This window comes from Anastrepha ludens, chromosome 3, assembly GCF_028408465.1.
Source record: "Anastrepha ludens isolate Willacy chromosome 3, idAnaLude1.1, whole genome shotgun sequence".
Lineage (NCBI taxonomy): Eukaryota > Metazoa > Arthropoda > Insecta > Diptera > Tephritidae > Anastrepha > Anastrepha ludens.
Genome location: NC_071499.1, coordinates 32,471,703 through 32,496,563, shown reverse-complemented (window position 1 = coordinate 32,496,563; position 24,861 = coordinate 32,471,703). Strand labels below are relative to the sequence as shown.

The 24,861-nt window shown below is 37.1% G+C and overlaps 1 protein-coding gene across 5 annotated transcripts in view; it reads left to right on the top strand.

Moving 5' to 3' along the window:
* Positions 1–24,861, top strand: part of LOC128857347 (AMP deaminase 2) — a 77,553-nt gene that overhangs the window by 34,533 nt on the left and 18,159 nt on the right. The window contains exons 2-5 of one of the 5 annotated variants that reach the window (XM_054093062.1): positions 565–875; positions 9,379–9,562; positions 23,463–23,779; positions 24,374–24,412. In XM_054093062.1, coding sequence (XP_053949037.1) covers positions 734–875; positions 9,379–9,562; positions 23,463–23,779; positions 24,374–24,412 — 682 coding nt within the window. In that variant the 5' untranslated portion in view covers positions 565–733. Of the gene's footprint in view, positions 1–564; positions 876–8,598; positions 8,672–9,378; positions 9,563–21,091; positions 21,163–23,462; positions 23,780–24,373; positions 24,413–24,861 lie in introns of those variants that run through there. The other 4 variants (XM_054093065.1, XM_054093063.1, XM_054093064.1 and 1 more) reach the window with 4 other exon arrangements.

The following is a 24,861-nucleotide window of genomic DNA, read 5'->3' as shown; positions in this document are numbered from 1 at the left end:
GTCATGCCGTTAACATAGAACTGCCTGCAGTGGAAACCATTATATTCTTTAAGATCGTATTTAAGCCATTATCTGGGTGACTTGTGCTTTACTACTTTGCGGTCTTGGCTACTCTACTACTTTTTCTTCATATATTTTAAAGAATGCATGGCAATTGCCGTTTCATTAAATAAAATTCAAATAAACCAAAAAAAGTGGCAGCACTTGCATAGCAAAAAAAAAAAATATACAAGCAATGACTTGAAATATATCAGCCGATATAAGTAAACAAAATAAGGGAATGATAGCAACAGCAACGAAATTTTAAAAGCAAAAATCAGAAAAGGTGTGAAAATTGTGTAAAATTCCGTACATAAAATAAAGCTTTGCACGTCAACAATGATAAAAAAGCGCATTAACGTGTATTAGTCGTACGTCGTCATCGGCCAGACAGCTATCGAGGAAAAAATAGCGCCCTTAAGTCGTTTTTATTTTGCTTCCGAGCTTGTTTTAACGCTTCGTGGGGCGGCAGTTGGCATCTAAATAATATGTCTTCATATTTCGTATTATCTTATAAATTTTAAGAAAAATCGTCTACTCTAAAGGAAAACTCAAATAAATAAACAAAATTTAAAGTGAAATTGTGTTTTAACCTAAATTTGCAATTGTTGCATAAGTCGTAAAAATCTAAATCGTTACCACAAATAATCTATACTACAAATAAACGAAAACAAATACAGTGAAGTGTTAAAAAATGAGTTTCCGTGGTTTACAAGCACAAGACTCAACGGATTCAATTGAGAGCGCCGAACCTCGAATAGGCCGTTATCCCTATACGACATCCAATCGGAATATTTTGCGCTCAATATCAGGACCTGGAGCTTTGGCGATCATACGTAAGTGTGTTAGTGAAGTATAAATGTGTTTGTGCGTAAATGTTTACGTTCGTGAGCTTATAAGTCGCGAGAGCCAAGTTTGTGTTGAAAATTTACGGAACTTCTATGAATTATATTTCAAGTCAATCAGTTAAGTTATGCTTTGAAAGAAGGTACATTCATTAAAGATGGTGGCACTAGACCAACAACAATATTTTGTACGTTTGGTTGTCAAAGAAACGTATAGGTAAAGTAGAAAACAAATTGAATTCGCCTTATTTCACTCTGGGCTGACAGCCACATGGACACGGCGAAAGAAAAAAATAAATCAGCTGATTGACCGATACCACCTTTAAAAAATTCGCCTTGCTTTGAAAACTGTGCAGTTGGCAGTAAGTGCTAATTAAAGTATTTAAGAAAGAATATGTAAAATATAGGGTAGCCCATTAAGAACGACAGGACTACAAGTTTTGATTCTTTGGTATGGAATTGCACATCATTCAAATGACCGCAGCGGCTTCGTTTCAGTGCTTTAATTGGTCGGTCCAATTTCTCATGGATTGATCGAATATGTTGGCTTAGAGCTCGTGCAGATTGGTTGGCTCGTTAGCGTAGACTAAGAACCTGTCGTTGCCCCAGAGCAAAATAGTCGAGCGACATCAAGGCGCATGATCGCGGGGCCAATTGATGAACACTCGCCATGAGATGGCGTGATAAAGGCATTGACAAATAAGTTGTCAAAATAAAGATAAAGAAAAAAGGCAATTAATAACAATAAAAGCGCAAAATTACCAAATGCCGAGGGATTTAAAAAATATGGTGAAACTGCAGAAAAGAATATAAAGATTTGTAGGCATTATAAATCGCATGCATTTATTTTTCAGTCGCACGTTTTACATAGTAAGAATGCAATGGGGAAGAGAGACAACAGAGATAGTTTTGAGTTAGTTCGTTTGTTCTGCGGAAGTTGGAGAACCCAGTGCAGGCAATAATAATAAGAAATGCGTCATAAAACCAGAAAGTGAAGATTTTGATATTGTAAATGGTTTTTTTGGTAGATGTGTAAAAAATGATCTAAGTCTTGTTATTGATAAAGCGGATTTTGTACAAGGCAAAGGAGCAGAAAATTTAACAAGAATGTAATCAAGAGATTTAATTTTGTTTAATATAACTACAAAACCCAATTAAATTTGCACACATTGGAAACATGCTCGGTATTTGTGTGAGTAATTCGGAAGATTTTGCCGTAAAAACAATTATGGGTAATATTAACACTCTAGATGGGAAACATCGGGTCTTCATTTTGTTGCCAACTGGGCACACGGAAAGTGCTGAGTTGTTTAAGGGAATATTCGGTTTTGTTGGTGTATTTAGCAAATACATAAAAAATCTACAAAATCTAACGAATTCAAGAATAACCTGGCATTCAACTAGATAAAGTTAAGGGTATTTTGGGAAAACTGCGTACTAAGCGTATCACAGGCTCAAGTATTTACATGAGCAATACAAAACCAAATGTATTCAGTATAAAACTTTTCACGACTCAAGTCTCGCCGGTCCAAATTATACCAATTGTTGTCGAGCTCAAAGAAAAAAAATTGATTGAAAGTAAATGGATAAAACTTTCACAACCATCTTACGTTCACGCGTTGAGCGTAGAAAGTTTCTTTTTCTTCTTAATTGGTGCGATAACCGCTTACGCGATTTTGGTCGAGTTTAACAAAGCGTGCCAGTCGTTTCTTTCTAGTGCTAACCGGCGCCAGTTGGACACACCAAATGAAGCCAAGTCCTTCTTCACCTGATCTTTCCAACGCAGAGGATACCTTCCTCTTCCTCTGTTATCACCAGCTGGTACCGCATCGAATACTTTCAGAGCCGGAGCGTTTGTATCCATTCGGACGATAGTACCCATCCAACGTAGCCGCTGGATCTTTATTCGCTGCGCTAAAAATCGCCCAAAAATCTTTCGCAGAATCTTTCTCTCAAACGCTCCAAGCGACGTTTCATGAGATATTCTCATTGTCCACGCTTCTGCGCCATACGTTAGGACGGGCATGATGGGAGCCTTATAGAGTGTTAGTTTTGTTCGTCGAGAGAGGACTTTACTACTCAGTTGCCTACTTAGTCCAAAGAAGCACTTGTTGGCAAGAGAGATTCTTCGTTGGATTTCAAGGGTGGCATAGTTATAGGTGTTAATACTGGTTCCTAAATAAACGAAGACTTTATAACCTCGAAATCATAACTGCCAACAGTGACGTGGGTGCCGATACGTGAGTGCACCGACTGTTTGATTGGTGACAGGAGGTACTTCCTAAGTGATTAAATTCTGCGGCTCGCACGATCTTTTCCTACATCATCTTAAAGAGACCTCGTTTGGTATCAAACGGCTCGGAGAGGTTCTTCCCAATTCTGACGGCGCTGCTGGTATTGAGCAACGTCATCTTGCATAGCCGTATTAGTTTTGCGGGGATACCAAATTCAGACATCGCGGCATACAGGTAACTTCTTCTGGTGGTGTGTGTCGATTCTCCTTTCATGGGTCTTTTCAAAGATTTGGCGTATTGCGAATATCTTGACGATGGTAGACTTTCCAGGTCTAAAGCCACACTGATAAGGTCCAACCAGTTGGTTGACGGTGGGCTTCAGCCTTTCACAAAATACCCTCGCTAAAACCTTATAGGCGATATTTAGAAGACTAATCCCGCGATAATTGGCATAGATTGCAGGATCAGCCTTCTGCCCAACAGAGCACACTTAAATGTGCGTTTAAAGTTTACTGTCTTCAAAATAACCAAAAAATGACATTTCATTGGATTTATCTCTTGATTTCTTAGACTACGTTCCGCTGAAAGACAATGACATTCAAAAACTTAAATCTATATATCGGACATCTGAGTACGAGTACCATCTAAAAAATTTAAAACTTCTAAAGACTACGAAAGCGATAACGAAAATACCGAATATGAATTTTAAAGCATTTGAAAATATTATAACGTCGTTCAAATATTAAAATAAAAGAAGTTAGTTTTTTTTGTCTTTTAAGTAGCATGCAAAATAATTTTTAATGATAACGTCGTTTGCGTGTTCGCAAAGACTGTATTTTTTTTTATGCATCTTTATAGTTTTCTAAACCATTACTGCAATTTTATGCAATATACAGGCCGAACAACGTTGAAGTTATGATTCTTTTATAACTAAAACCAAGCGCAGGGTATACAAATTGCAAATGCTTGAACTCATACATTTCCTCTCATACACTCTTTTACTTCATAAAGTAAATATTTACGGTTTTTTAACTGACGAGCCATAGCTGATTATACCGGGGAGTAGCTAGTCAAATTCCACAAAAATGTTTAGCCCTCGTAGCACCAAACCTGTTACGTTGATGAACAAGCAACTGCAGTGCCCAAGTCTATTTAAAAATTATACAAATTAAGCAGTTCTACCATAAATTTGCTTTCATATGCTTAATTTTTGTTATAGGTATACTTGCGCACATTAACTCAAATCTTGCTTATCAATTGTTGTCTTATCACTTGACCAGAAGCTGATGAGTTGCGTACGAATATAAAAATTCCATAACTTGTATTACTGCATAGCTACTACGTCCAATTAGTTCTTCACTCATATTTGATTAAAAAGTTATTAATAAATATTTTGTTCGTTCGTACATATACATACTTATTTAGGGTGTTCCGATTTTGCTCACTCATAAGCACTTTTATAGTAAATAAATAAATTTTCGGATATGATTTTGATAGATTTTGCACGTAGTATCAAAATAAGCTTCAGAAATAAATTTTTTCGTTGAAATCTATAAAAACTTTGTCATTTTGAAAGCTCTAAAAAAGGCTCAAAATCCTGGTGAGCTGGATTATGAAGCACAAAATTTAAGTGTCTTTCACAGTATGGTTTCGTCGTTTCGTCATAAAGGGTGGTTAAGTTTCAAAGGCTGGTGTTGATTTTGAATAAAATACAATTTTTGTAGGAAATTATTGTCATTTCTCTTTATTACGATAATATTGGTATGGTTCAATTACGTATGGAACAAAATATCGGCCAAATGGCCGCCGCGGCCTTGGCGGCACACCTCCATCCGATGGTTCCAATTTTTGATCACGTTGAGGCATAATTGAGGTTCTATGCCGTTAATGTGCCGAATTATCTCATCCTTTAGCTCTTGAATTGATGCTGGCTTATCAACGTACACCTTTTCTTTCAAATAACGCCAAAGAAAGAAGTCCAACGGTGTCGTTGACGTTTAGGTGGGGTTCAAATTCAGCATCGGCCCTTGAAATTTAACCACCCTTTAGAAGCATAGTATTAATAATAAAATTAAATTCCCCATCGGAAGGATTATAATTTTTTCAAATGGCGTCGTCATATGACATTTATGAACTAGGCAGGTCCTGTCTATGGACAGACAAGCACTGAAGCATGTAAGAGGCAAAATAAAGATTTCTATCACTCAAATTTGTTTGTTTTTATTTAATTTTAAATTCAAAAACAAAATTTAATGGTTAATTTTGTGCCACCTTGTACTAGCGTGTATTCGAGCTCTTGTCCCAACAGCTTAGTGATGTGAAGAATAAAACCCATGCACGTCGCTCAAGAACAGCCGAAAATATTGCTGTTGTAGCCGAAAGTTTAGAAGAAAACCCGCGTTTTCCCTTTCCTCGTCGTTCTTTGGAATTAGGCATTCCACAAACCTCAACACCGTATTTTGCATAAAGATTTGGGTCTTAAGGCTTATAAAGTCCAGTTAACACAAGAACTCAAGCCGGCCGATCATCAACAACGTCGTGTCTTTGCTGATTGGGTCGTTGAAATGCTTCATGCATTGATCATGATCCGGAATTCAATCGAAAAATCATCTTGAGTGATAAGGCTCATTTCCACCTCGGTGGCTTCGTCAACAAGCAAAATTGTCGGAACTGTGCCTCAGAAAATACAAGAGTTATTGTTGAAAAGCCTCTCTATGCTCAACGTGTGACTGTTAGGTATATAGCCCGGCGGAGTCATTGGACCTTACTTTTTCGAAAATGACCATTTGAACCATTGATCTTTTAACAAAATAACACCTCTTATTGAAAACCCCTTTAAATGTTCAAATATATATTTATATTTAGTTTAATCATTAAAGCATCTAAATTAAATAACACTTAATTGTGATTTTTATAACATTTTTGAGTTTTAAAATATTTTAAGGATCAAAACTCATGTCAATACTTTTCCGGCTCTGTTGTTGATAATATTTATTACAAATCTTTATTTTTCGTACGTTTTTCGCATACGAAATAAACCGCCCTACGGTTACATAGCAGTAAATTTAAATTAGGAATTAGTTTATTATTATTATTATTTTGAAGGCACGTTTTAAGGGGGAAGTCTACTGTGAATTTTTCAAAAAATCTATTTTTTTTTTATTAGCTTAAAAAATACTTTGAACCCTCTTAAATAAGGTACAATATGTGTTACAGCTGGCTAAATTTTTCTTCGTTGAAATTTCGACCTTTTCCCGAAGCGCTCCAAAGCGCGTACCTGCTATACTGAAACTTTAAACGCATTTTTCTCGAAACTAAGTTTTTGTATACGGTGTACACGATATCTCGAGTTCTGATAAATGAATCAGCTTAAAAATTTAATTATATATTCTCTGTAATAGTGTCTCTCGTCTGACATAGGATTTTTTTGATATCGTTATTTGTTAAATTGTTATAAACAATAGTAACATCAATTTTAGGCAAAAAAAAAGAAAAATATTTCAAGAATTTTTTTTTCAACGCCAAAATTTTTTATCGACATAATCCTACGTCAGACGAGAGTCAATACTATGTATATGATAACAATATTTTGTTTTTTTGTTTTAGATCACCGAAACGTAAGATTTCATGTACACCGTTTAGGCACCTAAGAAAAGCGGACCTGCGCTTGCAGAAGTGCCACAGCGGCCATTTTGAATATTTTGACTTAAATTTTTTTTTTCAAAAACTTAAATATATAATAAAGATAAGAGTTTAAATAGATTTTATGTACGAGCAATATTTTGTTAGAAATAAAATCCGGAAAATAAGCCTGTTTTTTCCCTTGTCACAGTAGACTTCCCCCTTAATGAAAATATTTTAAAATTAATGTAAAAAATTGTATTAAGGCACATTGAACAGATGATATTGTATCATTACAACAGTTGATTTCTGCCCGTTCATTTCACACGTATTCACATACTCGTCCAATCAGTCGTTCTTCAGAAGGTAATGACACAACATGAGCGAAGACTTTGTTGATTTTTTTCGTATATCACCAATCTCAGTTTTTTCGTAAACAAAACGCAGTCATGGCCCCGGTTACGTCAGCCAAACAACTGATTCTTTCAAATTCGCTGAGAGCCGGTTAACGACCTGATTTTGGTAACACTTTCTGATTTTTTTTTATCATATGAAAGCACCGATGTGGCGTTTTAGCTAGACGGTATTTTTGATTCATAGTAAAAGAATACGGCTTCATATGATTGACTGTGATATTATATTATGTGATGTGCTATGCTGTGATGTGATGTGTTGCATTTGCTATATTTTTATATGTATTTATATATATACATGTGTACGACACGATATTTTCGTATGTGTGATACGGAAACAAGCATACAGCTCATTATGGTGTGTTGCATGTGATGTGATATGATTTTTGATGTGATGGATGTCATGTGATATGATGAATTTTGGTCATTGTATGAAGTGATGTGATATGATGGGAAGAATGTGATATGATGTGTTTTGATCATCATATGATGTGACATGATATGGTGTGAAGAATGCGATATGATATGATTTTTTGTGATGCAATAGATGCCATGCGAAATGATGTGTTTTGGTCTTTATAAAAAGTGATGTGATATGATGTGATTTAATCATCATGTGATGTGATATGATAAGGTGTGAATAATGTGGTTTGCTGTGATAGAAGTTATATAATATTGTAGTATCTACATTGTTGTTGTAGCAGTATAAACATTCCCCATATATGTACGGACAATGCTGCTGTAGGCCGGATATAAATCCGGGTTGTTCCGGTGGAGTAGAACCGACTGTCGTGTGAACGTCTGATCTGATCATCAAATGATGGGATGGATGTCATGTGATATGAAGTGCTTTGATCATCATCTGATGTCATGTGATACGATATGATATGAAGTATATGATTTGCTGTGCTATGATGTGATGGACCCGATATTATATGCCTTACCATAACGTGATAGAAGTGATATGATATTGTAGCATTTCTTCTGACTATCATATGATGTGATGTATGTGTTTTATTGTGATAAAAAATTTGCTCTCTGAGCGAAGAGTCTGAAGGAAGCTGAATAGGTAGCTAAATATTTCTTAATTTTCCTATTATTTGTATTAGATTTTTATTTTTAGAATAGGATCAGAAATCAAAAACGTTTAGAATCGAAACTAAAGCAATCAAGACAAAGCTCAAATTTATTTTCAATAGGTCAATAAAACAACAGCGACTATTAGAATTTATTTTTTTTATTTGTATGAATTTCACTCTCCACCATCCGTATACTGGCCTATCACATCCACTTATCTCTCCAACCATCTGTCTATCGGCAAAATACGCCTTAAACATAGCGAAGTGATGGAGCTCCTCGTATAATCGAATACAAATTTGTTAGTAACTTGTGGCTTTTAAATCGATCAACAACTTTATAAAGCAACTTTGCAAATAGCATTTAAAAATGAATTTTAATCGAATGGACTCTACGCAGCGGCTGTTGGTTGATGCAAAACTGTTTGGTTTACAAGTTACTGGTGAGAGTGACTAATGTTTTCTAGTGTTGTTACTAATCGAGCAAATTTTATCAGTAAAATTGAATTAATGGAAAAAGTGACTAATTGATGTTAGGATAGCATTCGAATGTGTCCTATTTCGATTACATGGCATGGCAACCAATTACAAGCACCACGCCCCGCTACGCGAATGCCAAAGACAGCGGAAACACCAGCGAGGTGATTGTATCGCACCAACGCAAAGTCGAAAGGCAAATAAAGGAGAACACGCAAAATGTGCACGCGTACTTTTGCAAGCGAATGGTGGTGAGGTAATTCTATGCATGCCATGCGAGTGCCGCATTGCCGTTAGTGATATATTGATTTTTGTGCCAAATGTGGGTTCTCTGTAGACAGCAGATTCGTGTCCGACTTTACCGACAGTGCTATTAATTTATTGTGTTGGGCTTAATGCTTTTTGTGATGCGAGAAATAGGCCAAGAACAATGGCAGTAATGAGCTGCAAAACGTATACGTTTTATAGAATTTCATTCTGAAGGCAGTAATGCCAGCAGTAATTGCAGGCGATTCCTTGCAGTAATTAAGACGTACAGCATTAAAAGCCTCATGTGCGTTTAACTTGGCTGAAGTAGTTTTAAACATTTAATTGCTTTCCTTTGCTTATAACTCTTCATTTAGTGTTCGACTGGCGTTTTATATATTCCTTTTTCTTGTAATTTTAATTTCAGGTTCCGATTCTCCCACATCTATTGCAGCGGCAAGACAGGTCAAGACACCGGTGCCCGGTGAAGTCGCCGACGATGTGCTTCCTAATGAAATCTCAGCCCCCTATGAAGTACCGCAATTCCCTATCGAACAGATTGAGAAGAAATTACAAATACAGAGACACTTAAATGAGTCCATAACCACAACGTAAGTTTCACTCAAAAATAAATTTAAGTAGGAAATTAGTAGGTATGGTTTTAAAACGTATATATTTACGTATAGTATATGCATATATCTATGGTATATATGGACTTTTGTCAAAACCACTTAACCACTCTCAACCTCTTATGCAATATTGAAGCTGAAGAAATCATTTACATTAAAGTCGAAATAAAATTTTTGTATGAAATAAAATAGTAAAGTGGAAAGAGTAAAAGCCCACAAAGTATCCGATGGTATGCAATTTTTTACTTTTCAATTTCAATTGTCCAAAAAAAACGTAGGAACTTAGCGAATATAAATATTTTTTGCGCTTCACTTAGTTTTTTAGAAATTCCGATTGTTGTCCATATAAAATAGAACTTGCAAGCTCCTCGTATATATAGAGAATTAAAAGGTAAAGCGGCTTGCTCTCAAGTTTTTCGTAGCCCAGCTCTAACCCAGCATAAGCCCAAGGATGGATTTTCTTAGGCTAATTAGGCCTTAAACATACCTCATAATAGTGGCTGCTGTAGCGGAATAGATTTGTGCGTTCGTACCTTTCGGTAGGGCCCGTTTCAAAACCAACATTCTTCTTCTCCTAATTGGCGCGATAACCGCTTAAGCGATTTTGGCCGAGTTTAATAAAGCGCGGCAGCCATTTCTTTCTTATGCTAACCGGCGCCAGTTAGAAACACCAAGTGAAGCCAATCCATTCTCCACCTGATCTTTCCAACGCAGAGAAGGTCTTCCTCTTCCTTTGTTTACATCAGCTGGTACCGTATCGAATACTTTCAGAGCCGGGGTGTTAGTTTCCATTTGGACGAAATGACCCAGCCAACATAGCCGCTGGATCTTTATTCGCTGTGCTATGTGTGTGTCGTCGTAAAGTTCATATAGCTCATCGTTCCATGGCCTACGATACTCGCAATCACCAACTAATTCCAGAAAAACATCAAGGCAAATATCACAAATTGGAACAGAAGCTCGGCCAAACAAAGGATGTAAGCGATAGGCCCGCCATCTATCGTTACGGATTTGAACTAGTTATTATTTGAAGAATGGTAACACTTAGCTGTCATTTGATTTGACAGAAAATTAGTTTTATTCTTCAGCTGAACGAAAATGGTTGTGTATACGCTCAAAGAACGCTGGGAAATATTGCGACATTACTTTGAAAATCATGGTAATGTTGTAGAATGTGTACGAAAATTACGTACGGCAATGGGATGAAGAAAATCACCGAATAAAGCGTATGTGCGTTACTTTGCGAAAAAAGTAAGAGAAACTGGGTTGCTTATTGACAAACCAACGCGTGACCGACAAAAACCCCGCGTACACCCGAAAATATTGCTGCTGTGGCCGAGAGTGTTCGTGAATAACCAGGAACAATCAGTTCACCGTCGTTCTCAACAATACAATCGAAAATGTGTTGAAAAATTGGACCGATCGTATGGGATGGTGTACGGCTAGCCGAGGCAGCCATATGAATGAAGTTGTGTTCCATCATTAACCGGAAGGATTGTACTTCAAAATAAAAAAAAAAACAGTTTGGAAAAATATTGAGTAGTTTCTTTTTTATAGCATTTTTAATTCCGTAAAGTTATATGGCGGACCCTTTATAATGTGTATATAGTATATATATACTCGTTGACGCATAATCAATCATTCAATTGGGATTTTGAATGACTTTTTTACTAAATAAAACAAAATAATTTCGAGTGATGGAAATCTTTATTTGGAGCTTTATGCACTCCACTGCTTGTCTGTGTATATACTGCAGCTGTCTAGTTCACAAGTGTGAAATGTGATTGAAGTATGAAGCCATTTGCAAAAACTATAAATCTTCTATAGAGTGATTAATTTTGCGCCATCTGGAAACAGTTCCATGCTGCTGTGAAGCTCTGTATGCCAAGTTGCAGCAATAGTTGCTTGAAGAATGATGAGGTGGAGCCACCACCTCTCAAACTTGTCCTCATCTTGGCTATAATTGCATTAATATTCTTGAGAATCTAGCATGGGTGGACAAACCTGTTAAACTTTCTAATCGACATTCAGCGTTTCTCCAACTTATGCAAGAAGAACTCTCTTTACTTTACCTCTTTGCTCTTATTTTATTTTTTTTATGTTCGGCATGACCTAGAAAAACATCGTTGCCCGTGCACTTTTCTGAACCGAAGAATTTAGAGAAATGAGGAGCCATTCAGCTTTAGCTCGCTGGGCACCAGTGTATCACTGGTGATCACATCGAAGATCTATCACCAGAAGGCAATGCATCCATCACCTCTACAGTGGGCTCGTTAATTTATCGAAAATATTTTATTCCTTATAAAAAAGCAGTTGGAGGTCATAATACTTAAAACTAAATTAACAAAAAGTATTAAATTACAATTCATAAACATGGTTGGCACCGGGGAATAGATTTCTGATGTGATCACCGCTGATACGCTGCCTTATGGAGATCGAGTTTTGCTGTGATCACCAGTAATGCATTCGCAACCAAGGAAAATTTCCAAATTTTAGTTGCATATCCCGTGCGGTGCATGCACAGTTCTCCACAAAATAATAAGAGTCCCGGCATGAAAAATATGCAATTTTAAATGTTCAATAAAATAAGAGTTTTATTTAAAAACTTAAGTTACATGAAACATAAAACAAATTGGTTCCACATAAGAAGGGAAGTAATTTATACAATATACGATTATTTTATACTGCTATATGCCTTTAATGTTTTATAGATAAAACGGAAAAAACTAATATTTCGTTGAATATCCTCGGCTTTTCAGTACTGCATCACACCTTCGTGGTAAAGAGTCTGTGCGAACCTCACACCCGTCCTTTTCATGTCTCTTCTACTACCTTCCATAAACCTCTGGAATCGGCTGGTATCCGTTCCCCAACTTTTTTTTTATGTTAGCCCAGAAGTTTTCTAGTTTCCTATGGGGTTGGGTTCGGGAGACTGAACAGGACAACGCATAACCTCAACTCCGTTGACCCTAAATCATTCTTTTGCAATTTTCTGTAGCCTGTACTACCAAAAAATTCAATTTAGCTTTCATCTGGCCACAATATATTTTGCGATTTATTTACGGGCCAGGACTCACATGTTTCTTTGTCAGCAGCGGTACTTCTCGTGGACTTCTTGCAAATAATTTTTGCTGCATCAAACGTCCACGCGCATGTTTCGCACTGGCAGGCTAAGGTCGTCTCGGTGACTCTGTTTGATGCAAATGGATTACTTTTCCAGTAACGTATTGTATTGCTATCGTCTTTATCGGATATATTGTGCTTTCGTTCGCGAGTTTCATGCTTACAAATTTTATAATTTAATGCATTTTCTATCGTCTGAGCAGAACATCCTATGAAGCCTTGAATTTCCTCACATGGTTTTACCTCATTGCTCGCTTTTCCTCTGTGCAGTGCTTTCCTCTACAACTAGAATCAAAAAAAGCAATACATATGTAAATTAGCAATAGTTTATTAAAATTGCTAAATAGAATTTTGTGTATAAATTTATAAATTAAAAGTTATTTTGATTAAAAAGCGTTAACACTCCTATTATTTTGTGCAAAGCACTAATAAGTGTCTCAGAAAATAAGTTATTCTGCTGTAATACTCGTTTAACTACCGCAGTAATACAATTTTGCCTCCGATTTTACACTAACGTTCTGTTCGTGCACAGTATAGTGTAGAGTTTTCATGCCGGCACTCCTATTACTTTGTGGACAACTGTAGGTGCATTCTATCTTAGAGCGATGAGGTTATCTACCATATCTGGATATATATGCCCAGTTTCCCGTTGGCCACGTAGCGAGTGGAGGAGACACAATACACCATCCTCAGTCCACCCCAGACTCTTTATTTTTAACTTTTGTGCTATTATTTGTGACAACAATTTAAAAAAAAAATTGATTATTTAAAACATATTTTTATAAAATAATTGAAATGAACTTATTGTACGGTACATTGAGCTCAACAAAGATCTGAATATTGACACCTTGATCACCAAAATCTCTTGGCATAAGCTATTTATCGTTGAGTTACCATATTAAATCAGTCACAAATATGTTGCTGAGTAGTTGTACGTTATAAAGCTACCTCCACGTGGGCAAGACGATACTTGTATGATGTGAAAGGTAGAACACACATACATATGTATTGCAGATGCATAGGTACCAGATTTTCGAATCGTGCGAAATTTATTCAATAAATAGCAATAATGGCAAGACTTCCTAATTTATGCCGTAATTTGTTCAATTAATTGACGTGCACTCACACATATATTTGCACAAAGACATGTAAATATTGATATTTTCGATTAATGACACCACTCTATTCCCCCTATGTGAACACTTTGAATAGATGCCAAAATTTTCAAATGATTATAGGCAGTAGGTTTTCATTGAACTGTCAAGTGTCTTATTTATTGTGTGAAGGGAATATTTATACATTGTGGTATACTGTGCACTGTGGGATTATTTATGCTCCAAATAATTTTAATTAGCGCAGTCTGATTTATTTGGCCTGTGGAACGTGCGAATTGGCAGTGTGTTACAAATATGGTGCACCGCGATGACGAAATTCAGGTGTAGATCCTTTTAGGATATACTTATCTATGTATGTATGTATTATCCCGTGGTTCCTAGGGGAAACATAGGACCTCAAATGGGATAGGACCTTTTCAGGATAATGTCCAAGTAATTGTCCGAAACAAGATGGTGAGTAGCTTATGTAATTTCAAGCACGACTACTCACAATTTACTCCACATATTAAATTCACAGTTGGACAACTTTTTTAGAACTTTCGGTTGGACACTCGGGGCTGGCCTTTTTTCGTCTTGTTCGAGGATACTTTTTAAAAAGTTATATCCTAAATCGATATAAAATTTAATTTAAGGAAGCAACCTGGAAGCTCAAGTCATTAGCTATACTAGAAATATGTTAAATTAACGTCAAAGTCGAAAAAGAGCCCGGGTGTCAAACGGCAAGTTAAGCCGGCTAAGAAATTAACCAAAGTCGATGTTACTCTCACAATTTTGCTTCGGGTGGTCAAACCTTGCATTCTATCCTTCTTTCACTATGCGGCGCAAATAATTTTTAGTCTCCTCTGCCATATTTTATTTGTCAGCTGCCATAGGTTGAGCGTCGCATATCAGTTTTAATTGGGTGAAGAAATTAACTTTTAATTTTTCCTGCAAGAGAAATACGAATTTCGTGCAATTCGAAAAAAAAATTAAAGAGGCGTTCGATGGATTTCTGGGCACTTCTTGACAAAATTGGTCTTTATAAGCTTTGATAAAGCTCACAACATTTTCTCCTTTTAATAATTGATCCAGTTCACGGTTCCGTCTTATACGCCTGTTTGTCTCCTAATGTCACTTAATGTCCGCGACTCTGATCCGTAGTACAAAACTGGTCAGACTACAGATTTATACATCGCAATTTTGCACGGCATATTAGCAGCTTTGATTTAAAGATTTTTGAAAGTGAGCAATACGAGTATGTTCAGTTAGCTGTTTGTATTCTTTCGTCGATTTCGATGCCCATGGACAGTTACTATAATTTTAATTAATTCTTTGCTCAAATTTCTGTTGCTTGCGGGTTGATCTTCCGTGCTCGTTAGTCGTCAGTTAACCACTAGAATATTAGTTTGGTGAAATGGTTGAAGTAATAGACTGGCACTAGAGCACTAAAGCACCGTTTTGATACCACTGCAACGGGCAGATATCTACAGGAAACCAGAGCTGTGGATGTAACGAAGAAGATTGATGGGATTTAGGTTGGAGTACTGCCCCAGCCTGTCGAAGAAAGGAGCATCCAGTGACCTTAATCGCCTGACTGCCAAACCCGGACATTCACAGAGCAAATGCTCAATAATATCCTTCTCTGAAGACGATTAAATGGTAAACCCAGCTTTTCTGCGTAAGTGCCAGTCGTTTAATGTCATGGAGTCTCTAGGACTATCTGAGTCTTCCGTCTATTGTACTGGGGCCAAAGGGTTTTCGAAATATCACATGAGAAATGGAGCTCCAACTGATTTATGCCTTCCTGAGAAATAGCTTGTGCAATTCCCCTTTAACAACAGTCAGAGGAATGCCGATGACCGGGTGGGGATCTCCGAAACCAATTAAGTCGACCCCTTCCTGTCAAGCTCATAAGCAATCTCATTCACCTCCATGTACCTATGTCCTGAAACCCGGATCGGAGAAATGTTACCTGCATACCCAAGAGATTCTATTTACCCCTTACAGGGGTTTACCAATTTGGATCTGCACCATGGCGTCGTCAGAGTCTTAATCGCAGCTTGACTATCGGAAAAAATGTTGATATCTTCCTCACTCCCGCGGTCTCGAAGCATTTTGCATGGCTGTAGGATCGCAAAGACTTCTGCCTGAAACACTAGCAGTATTCGGCAATTTTCAGGAAATAGATTAATTAGCTGATTGAAAGAAAGCCACCGCTCTGACTCCCGATTCCATCTTGTAGTCGTCAGTGAAGGGAGAGGTACCAGCCTCGGTACAGATTTTCCCCTCATTCCCTTCCTGCCTACTTGAAAAGATTGGCCTGTTGGGACCAACAAACTCCAGTTTTCGGATAGAGAGATCTGTACGAAGTTCAGAGAAATACGGTGTTAAATGCCTAAAAATGCTACCATGTCCCTTGAGAGATTGTCTCCAGAGTCCAACCACCTTTAACCTAAGTGCAGTTTGAACAGCGATGGAAATAGCGTGAGAGACGTTGGGAACTAAATGCAAAACGACGTAAAGAGCAGCACTGGGACAAGTTAAAAGTAATGAAATTCTGACTGCCGAACATAAACGCTGGTTAACAGAGTACTTAAATTAACCACGCCAAGTTACTCGTATGACAATGACTTATTTTTTATCCTACTGACCTGAATAACTACCCCCATATTCTGATTTTCGCAAATATACTTTCTAATGTGAATAAAGTAAATAATCGTATCTCCACAAGTTACTGATTTCAATTTACACTGGAGACCGATAGCAGTGACACTAATATCGATGCACATAGTTACTTACATACATACATACATGAGTATTTGCAGACATACGAGTAGTATTTACATATGTGTATAATTCCATACTACTGCTCAGTTTTGGACGTTCTTACCGGCCTGTCTGTAAGTGGCTTCACTCAACTGCCATTTCAGTGTCTCTATCCTCCTTCTATTATGGCATTCACCCACCATATGTCAGTGGTATCGCATAAAGCTGTCAGTTAGTATTGTCAAATGTGACCGTTGAATAGGGGCGCTTTGGTGCATAGCTTAGCTGTGCGTACACACCTCTGCGTGCTGTATTGAAAATTTGTCAGAATTTCTCGCCGTAGAAGCGTTTCGACGTTCTTCTACACACGCTTACGTAAGCCAGCTCAGCTGGCGGCATTTCGCGACATATCATCTTTGACACCATCAACGACCATTCATCAGTGTTTGGTGTTTGGCAGCTTTTACGGACTTACCTCTGAAATATGCACCTGAAGAGTGGCAATACACTTTCGTACGCACGTATTCATGTGTTAATGAACACGTATTTGTTCATGTATTTAAAATATATTTACACGTCTATAACTTAGGACTGTTTGTTAGCTGCATACAACCCACAGATTAGGTTTATTTTGTTTTAGTATGATTTTTGCATTCAAATGATTTGGAACACGGTCTCCGCGTCTTTAACATCGTGATCGTGGTCGTGGTCGGTGTCCAATGTTGTTGCAACAATTGTAGACCAGACTCATTAGTTTTCGCCAATAGTAGTAACTTGTGCGTACAACGTGCCCACCGATAAAGCTACCATATACGCGGCGGCAACCGAAAATTGGACAGTCGACACTAACAACTCGGATCGTGCATTTCCATTTTTTAGCTGTACATATAAGCATCTATTCGGAACCCGAGTTTGGCACTCGAAACTCCATTTTTTTTAACGTTTAGTGCCTACGTAGATATGTGTATAAGTTTTGAATAAATTATGCACGCGCCATGCTGAAACACACCCAAGTGCATACAGACCGCGACAAACAACGACAGCACATCAACACCTTGACAAGTGTTGACAATTTTACTTTTTTGAATATTCATTCGGTTTTTTTTATATACAATAAATATAGTTCATTGTCTTTACAATGATTGCATTCTCGCACTAAAAATAAAACTTGAAATCTTCAATACCAGTGTAAAACCAGTTAACCTATATGGTTCTGAGACCTGGCTTATGTCTGACCATATAAGTCGACGTCTTCAAATGTTTGCCAACAAATGCCTCAGAATTATATGCCGTAACTTTTGGCCGAGAACAAGCTCTAATATGTACCTTCTTCTGCTTACTATCAGAGTAATTTCAAGCCAATAACTAAACCATTCTAGTTCCTCTCTACACTGTAAGACTAGTTTGGATTAAATGGAGTTGGAGTCTAAGACCTTGATAGCTGCTTGAATGTCTGAAAAGATAGCTACCCTTGCACCAACTTCCTTGCAGAGTTTTAGTAATTATCATGCATCTCTGATCGCTAATAGTTCTGCCTGGAACACGCTGGCATAGTCTGTAAGTCGAATTGATTAGGATAAGTTGAGCGGTTCCAAATGGAAGTCACCACAGTTCATCTTAGAACTGTCAGTGTAGATTTCAATATCGTATCTTCCAATTACCCTCCCTTTGCCTCATGAGGCTCTCGGTGGAAAACGTACCGTTTTGAAGTTAAGGTCGGGGACTGTGTAGTCTGATTTGTTTTTGAGCAGCGAGGGTCTCTGTAGGAGGATCTTGCTGTGACCGTACGATCTTGTTGTCCAGCCTCCTATGTCTCTGACTCTCACCGCGCTGCAAGTAGCGATTGTTTTATATAATATGTAAGTCTAATGATAATAGATGAATTAGTACATTGGGTGCATCAGTAGACTGCTCCTGTAGTTAAGATACACGCTGTTCTTTATATTTTGTTCAGCATGATTTAGTTGTATTTCATTTCTATTGCGGGCCACCAGACTAGTACCGCATACGTTAGTAGTGGCTTTACAATGGCTGTGTAGGACCAATTGGATAGTTTTGGTTGGAGATCCGATTTTTCGCCCAACATTCTCTTACACGTGTAAAGTGCTATATTTGCTTTTTTACCCTGTACCCTACTTTTGACCTCCAGCTAAGTTTGGGATCTAAGATAACACCTAAGTATTTTGCCTGTTGGGTTAGCATAAGACTAATTTTGGGGGATTAAAGTTTGGAATCTTGATTCTTGGCTACTCTCTTACTTTAATTGATGTTATTAAAAAAAATGCTCCTGATAATACCAGGTAAATTATGCGCAAAATCGCAGAACGATTGGTGCAGTAGAGTTTAACCTACAACACACGGCAGGCTCCAAAAATAACAAGTCTAATAACAACGATTTAAAATCGAGCAGGTTTAGAAACCCGGCCTGGAGCAATGGACGCTCCGATACTTATAACTTCGTCAATTTTCCCTGGATTTACTAGAAATATTCTTTAGCTATTATGGATAATTTAAAAAATACAAAACTAAAAGTCTTCAATAAACTCCACTTTTTCTTGCTTCAAGAAATTCTTCAACACATCGTGACATTCCGTTGTAAATGATTAATCAAATTTACACTGAAAATGAATTCACATTCTACGAGAAAAGTATTGGGAATTGGAAGTTTTAAAAGCTCTTCAAAATTAAAAACAATATCTGACGGTAAATAGAGAATATCATTATCAATGTACACCCCGTTCGTCTCGAAAACACAGAATTTGCGGGAAGTCATGCTTCATTATTACCTTTTAAAGAAAAGAGCAGCTGAAACGTGTCGTATATTGATCAATATTTACGGTAATCACACTCCATCAAATACAACTTGTAAAGATGCATCGCATCGTCGCTGGCGATAAAAAATTGATCTATTATGATAACTCTAAGCGTCGAAAAAGTTGGAGCCTGCCAGGGGAACCAGGTCCATTGTAGGCGAAAAAAATATTCATGCTTCAAAGGTTATGTTGTTCAACTGGTGGGATTAGAAGGGTGTCATCTATTGTGAATTCCTTAAACCATCTGAAACAATCACTGGCGATCGTTACCGACTGCAGCTAATGCGTTCGACGAGCTCCTAACACTAAACCTACCGATACTTTTTGTATTCCTATTCCTACCAAAGTGGGTCAAATGACCCGTCTTTAAAATGTTATATATATTACTAAGATCACATATATTTCTCGGTAAAACAATTAGCAAGAGAGAAGTAAGTCTTGAAAAATATATTTGATGTATTTTTTAATAAAAGTCGTGAAGGCAAACGGCGATTTAATAATGTTATTTCTAAGAACTTCTGACAAAAAGTTTAAAATAGGTCATTTGACCCGTCATGGTAGGTTTAGTGTTAAAGAAAAGCGGCCGGAATGGGACGTTAGTTATGTCAAACTGATTTTGCTGCATGACAACGCCAGGCCACACGTTGCTAAATAGGTCCAGATATTAGAGGGACTGAATTGGGAAATCTTTCCCCACCCGTCGTATTCCCCAGACATCGCACATTCGGATTACCATCTGTTCCGATCAATGCAGTCAGCCCTTATTGGAGAGAGCATCGCAAACTGGCTCAATGAATCGATCAAGTGAAACGAACTCGCATTTTTCGTCAGAGGAAACCGTATGCTAGCTGAAAGATGGAGGAAAGTTTTAGCATCCACTGGCAAATACTTTTTATAGTATCATGTATTATTTAATTGTTTAAATAATTCGTAACTTTGGCTAAGAAAGGACGGAAACTTATTCCCATACCAAATATTTTCTTCACCAATTTCCCGTACTTTTTTAACAGTCTCTACTGTGCTGCAAAAAAAAATGCTTTTTTCCAAAAAGTCATTTCGTAACTTTCCTTTATGATTAAAAACCGAAAGTTTCTTTCATATTTATACCTGGTGTAATTTGAACTCTTTGACTTTGTTTTCGTGTCACACGAAATTCACTCATTCAATTAATGGCATTTAAAGAGTGTGGAGGTCAACACCTTATGCCAGAATTTCTGGATTGTCAATTTGTTTTTCACATGAACAATAGCGGCTTTAGTACTCCTAACATCTTGCAAAATATGTAATCGCCCATTGATAGACGGTTTAGTCCGCAAAAAGTTGAACGATTGCCAACAATCCTAATCTATTCGTATCTGTGGCAACAGCCGGCATTGTGAAGGTGCGTGTACAGAATGGCGTGTGCCACTTGCTTATACTTGTAATCTTTTTTGTCTGAACTTCAAAAAAAAAAAGAGATAATAACAACAATAATAGCAATCGATCATAATATTTTCATCGAGTCGAAATTGTTAATAGTGAAACGAAGTGTACAGATGACTTTGGCAGTTTTTGAGTATTTTTGAGAGACATTTGCTTTTGAGTTGTTATAGTTAAAAGTCTCTTGCCGGTGGCAAACAAAGTGTTTAAATTCTATTTATGCTAATGTCATACATTCATAATTATTTAGAAAAAGTGCCTTATTTAAATAATCAAATATAGTGATAAGACGTGACGCGTCTGTACGTTGAAAAATGTCTTTCGCCTGTGATACTTATAAATTTAAAACATTCGAGTTATTCTACAGGTAAGATGCTGTTTTTTGTTTTTCATTTCAACTAAATGTTATGGGTAATCGGTAAAAAATATACATCCGGATTAAGGGCCTTTCTCTCAACTAACTTCTAGCTGCTGTTAGATTGAGGTTGTCCAATATGTAGCCCATTGTGATGCCGCGTGGGAAACTTGTGCTTATCTCTCCTAAAACCAGTGTGAACTTCTCAAAAATTTTAGAAGATTCGTGATCACAGTACTGAAATTTTCCACTTCATCCAATTCGTTCCAAATCATGAATTTTGCGATAAGTTGTTCTGGAAGATCGCTGAAAAAACTGAAAACTAAACTAACTAAAATTTTTTTTTTTTTTACTTAGTGGCAGCTTGTGTCGAAACATAAAAAAATTTGACCTTTTAGTTTAGTATTCGTAACTTTTCTATGACGTACTCAGTGATAAGGCTAATTATATTGCTAGTTTGTGGGACTTATAACTACATCGGCTAAGTCCACAATCAGATTACCGCGTATATTTTGTTGTACTTACTCACTCGAGGACGGAGGTCCAGGTTTCAAATAAATTACCGTGGCTTTTGAAATAGCCACACCACTTGTTTGTCATGTTATTCACCTAACCCTAACCTGTACTAAAGGAATGAAACCAAAGAACTAAAGTTGTTCATGCTCATATTTCAGACCTTTTATTCATCTATTCAGAAGTGTCCAGGCTCGAAACTCCGGGAATGAAAAATCAAATGGTAGAAAGTTTTCTTATAGCGCCCGCCCGCAGGCAATAACAAAAATTCAGAATTCCGGCATATCTATAACGCATAATCAGGAATTACTTGACCGCAAACTCGTCTATCAAACTCCAGATGGTTCTCCTTGTATAGACGCCACATCTGGAGCGCCACAGGGATCAATTCCGATATTCAATATAGATGCTAAGTAGCGAGGAAACATGGGAAATCATCAATGGTTCTGCGGTAAAAATGGTTTAAATTGTAAACTTATGGAGGGATAATAAGACAATCAGCTGTCTGTTAGTTGGTTAAATGACAGTCCAGAGTATTGTTTACAAACGCGCGGAAGTTTTTTGCGGAGAGTAAACACGAAAAGAGAAAATCAATAATGGATTTCAAACGTAACAGTGTAGTTTCATTATATTCGGTTGGAAATTTCACAACTAGCGAATGTTCGTGAGCTCGAGCACTTCAATATAAATAAAGGTTCTGTTTATCGCTCCATTACTCGTTACGATACTGGTAGCATCCGAAACGTCATGGAGATGGTCATCAAAAGACTTCAATGTCACGTGAAATGGTTCAAAAAGTAAAGAAGCGACTTGAGCGAAATCCCCGACAAAGTGCCAATAAAATGACGAAAGAACTGAAAATATCTGACCTTAGCATCCGACGTATACTGAAAAATGATTTCAAAGACTAGCCTTACAAGATCTAAAAGGCGCACGATCTCACACCAAACCTGCTAGAAGTCAGACTTGAGAGAGCGAAGAAGTTGCTTCGCTTGGCTGAAACCGGTCAATTTCCGAACATTATGGTTTCGGACGAGAAAAATTTTCAAATTGGGCAATTCGTAAACTCCCAAAATGATAGAGTTTATTTACGAGAATTTGAGTCATCGATTGGTCACCAGGAGGCAGCACCCGCCACAGGTAATGGTTTGGGCCGCTGTAACCGCAGGTGAATGCTCTCCAATCGTTTTTATCGAGCCTGGCATTAAGGTAAATGCGAAATATTATCGGGAAGCTATTCTGGAGGTTACTTTGAAGCCGTGGGCAGACAAACATTTTGGTGGTAGACCATGGACGTTTCAACATGACTCGGCAGCGACTCACAAAGCTCGAGTGAACCATGAATTGCTAAAAAACAACGTTACGAACTTCATAACGTCCACACAATGGCTCTCAAACTCACCAGACGCGAATCCGATGGATTATTATCTTTGGGCATTTTTGGAGAGCGAGGTCTGAACTAAAAGATTCACCAGTTTCGAGACGCTGAAAAACGCCATTGTCCGCGAGTGGCTAAAATACCTGCAAGTCTCATTCGGGCAGCTTGCGATTCGTTTCTGGACGGTCTCAAGGACATAGTCAAGGCAAAAGGTGGTCATATCGAGCAAAAGTAAATTGATCCTTAATTTCGTATTATTTTCACACAGTTTTTACTTTGAAATGAAAAAAGTGATTTTCCAAACTAAATTTATGGACTTTTTAATTGGTTGCACTGCGAGTGCCGTACCCTGTAGAAGTTTACATTTTAATTCAATTGTTCATATTGTAATATTTGTTTGTTTTTTTATATGTCTCTTCAGTCGACCTGCTAATGCTCCCGAAAAATTTTCCTCAATCACTGAAGACAGTTTGGTGACAATAGAGACCGTCGATGCAGAGGAGCATGAATTGCCCAATTTTCAACGTGTCTCTATTTCGGGCGAGGATACAAGTGGAGTGCCATTGGAGGACTTAGAGCGCGCCTCCACTTTACTAATACAAGCGCTGGAGTTGCGCGAACGCTATATGTTGCATTCTGGACAGTCATTCCCGACAACCACTCGGCGTTTTCTGAAAACCGTACACGAACGCAATCGTTTCGGTACGATTGAACACGAGAATCGAAAGACCATTGCTGGTGAGTTGAGCTTATTTCGATTTAGCGCTACAAAAACAATCTTATGCTATAAAAAGTTCTCATAATTTGTAGAAGGTTGTAGAATTAAAAAAAAAGAAAATGTTTTGTACTCATGTAGATTTTTAAAGCAAGTTTATTAATTAACTTAATTACGGCATAAATTTGTACACCAAGTCACTTTTCGTGCTTGCTGTTTATTTTTTTTTTGTAATTAGTTATAATTGAATTGGAAATTCGATATTTTTTAACTTCCTTTACTACACCTATTGTTTTATTGTAAATATGTACAAAGCAAAGTTTTAGGACTTTTAACAATCTTAAGCTCCTTTGAATAACAGTTACTCGTTAATAGTCGTACAAACGCCGCATTGTCGTGTCGTGTTTTGCCTATCGCACCGCAAACTCTTTCTTTTCTTTCGTTTTCTTCTCGATTTCATTTGATATGGTTTTCTAAAAATAATTTAGAAATATTTTGGATAAATCCTCTTAGCGCTAGTGTTTTAGTCACACACTCTTCATTTTGTTTATTTCTATTATTATCATTTCCTTTTGGACAAACATAAACATTTTATTTCCAACATTATTCTTTTATAGCTATAATACGCAAGATCAGCCTCCCCAGTTCGCAGACAGGTAATTCGTTCGTTTATGCATTTCACCACTGCAGCGGGCGAATGAGTTGTGTATTTTTCAGTTTTTTTTTTGTTTTTTTTTGTGAATTGCTATTTTTGGTTTCAATTTCAAAATTTCATTGCACAGTTAAGCCAATGAGTTCTATGCCTTCATACATAGTAAATAGTAATGTATCAATCATTTAGAAGTCGGAATTGTTCTACGACTTTTTCAGAATTTATGTTGGAATGTGATTGACCTTAAAATTTTTGTTTTGCTTCTCTCTTGGCTTTGTTTGGATTTTTGATACAATTTTATAATTATTATTATTTTCTGTTCGTTTATTTTAATTTTTATTTTCCATGTTTCTCACATCTTTGTTTGCATTTTGCTTTTGAATGATGCTTTGAACTTGCACGCAAAATTTTTAGTGCTTTTTTTTCAAATTATTTTACGAGGGTTGTCTTTTT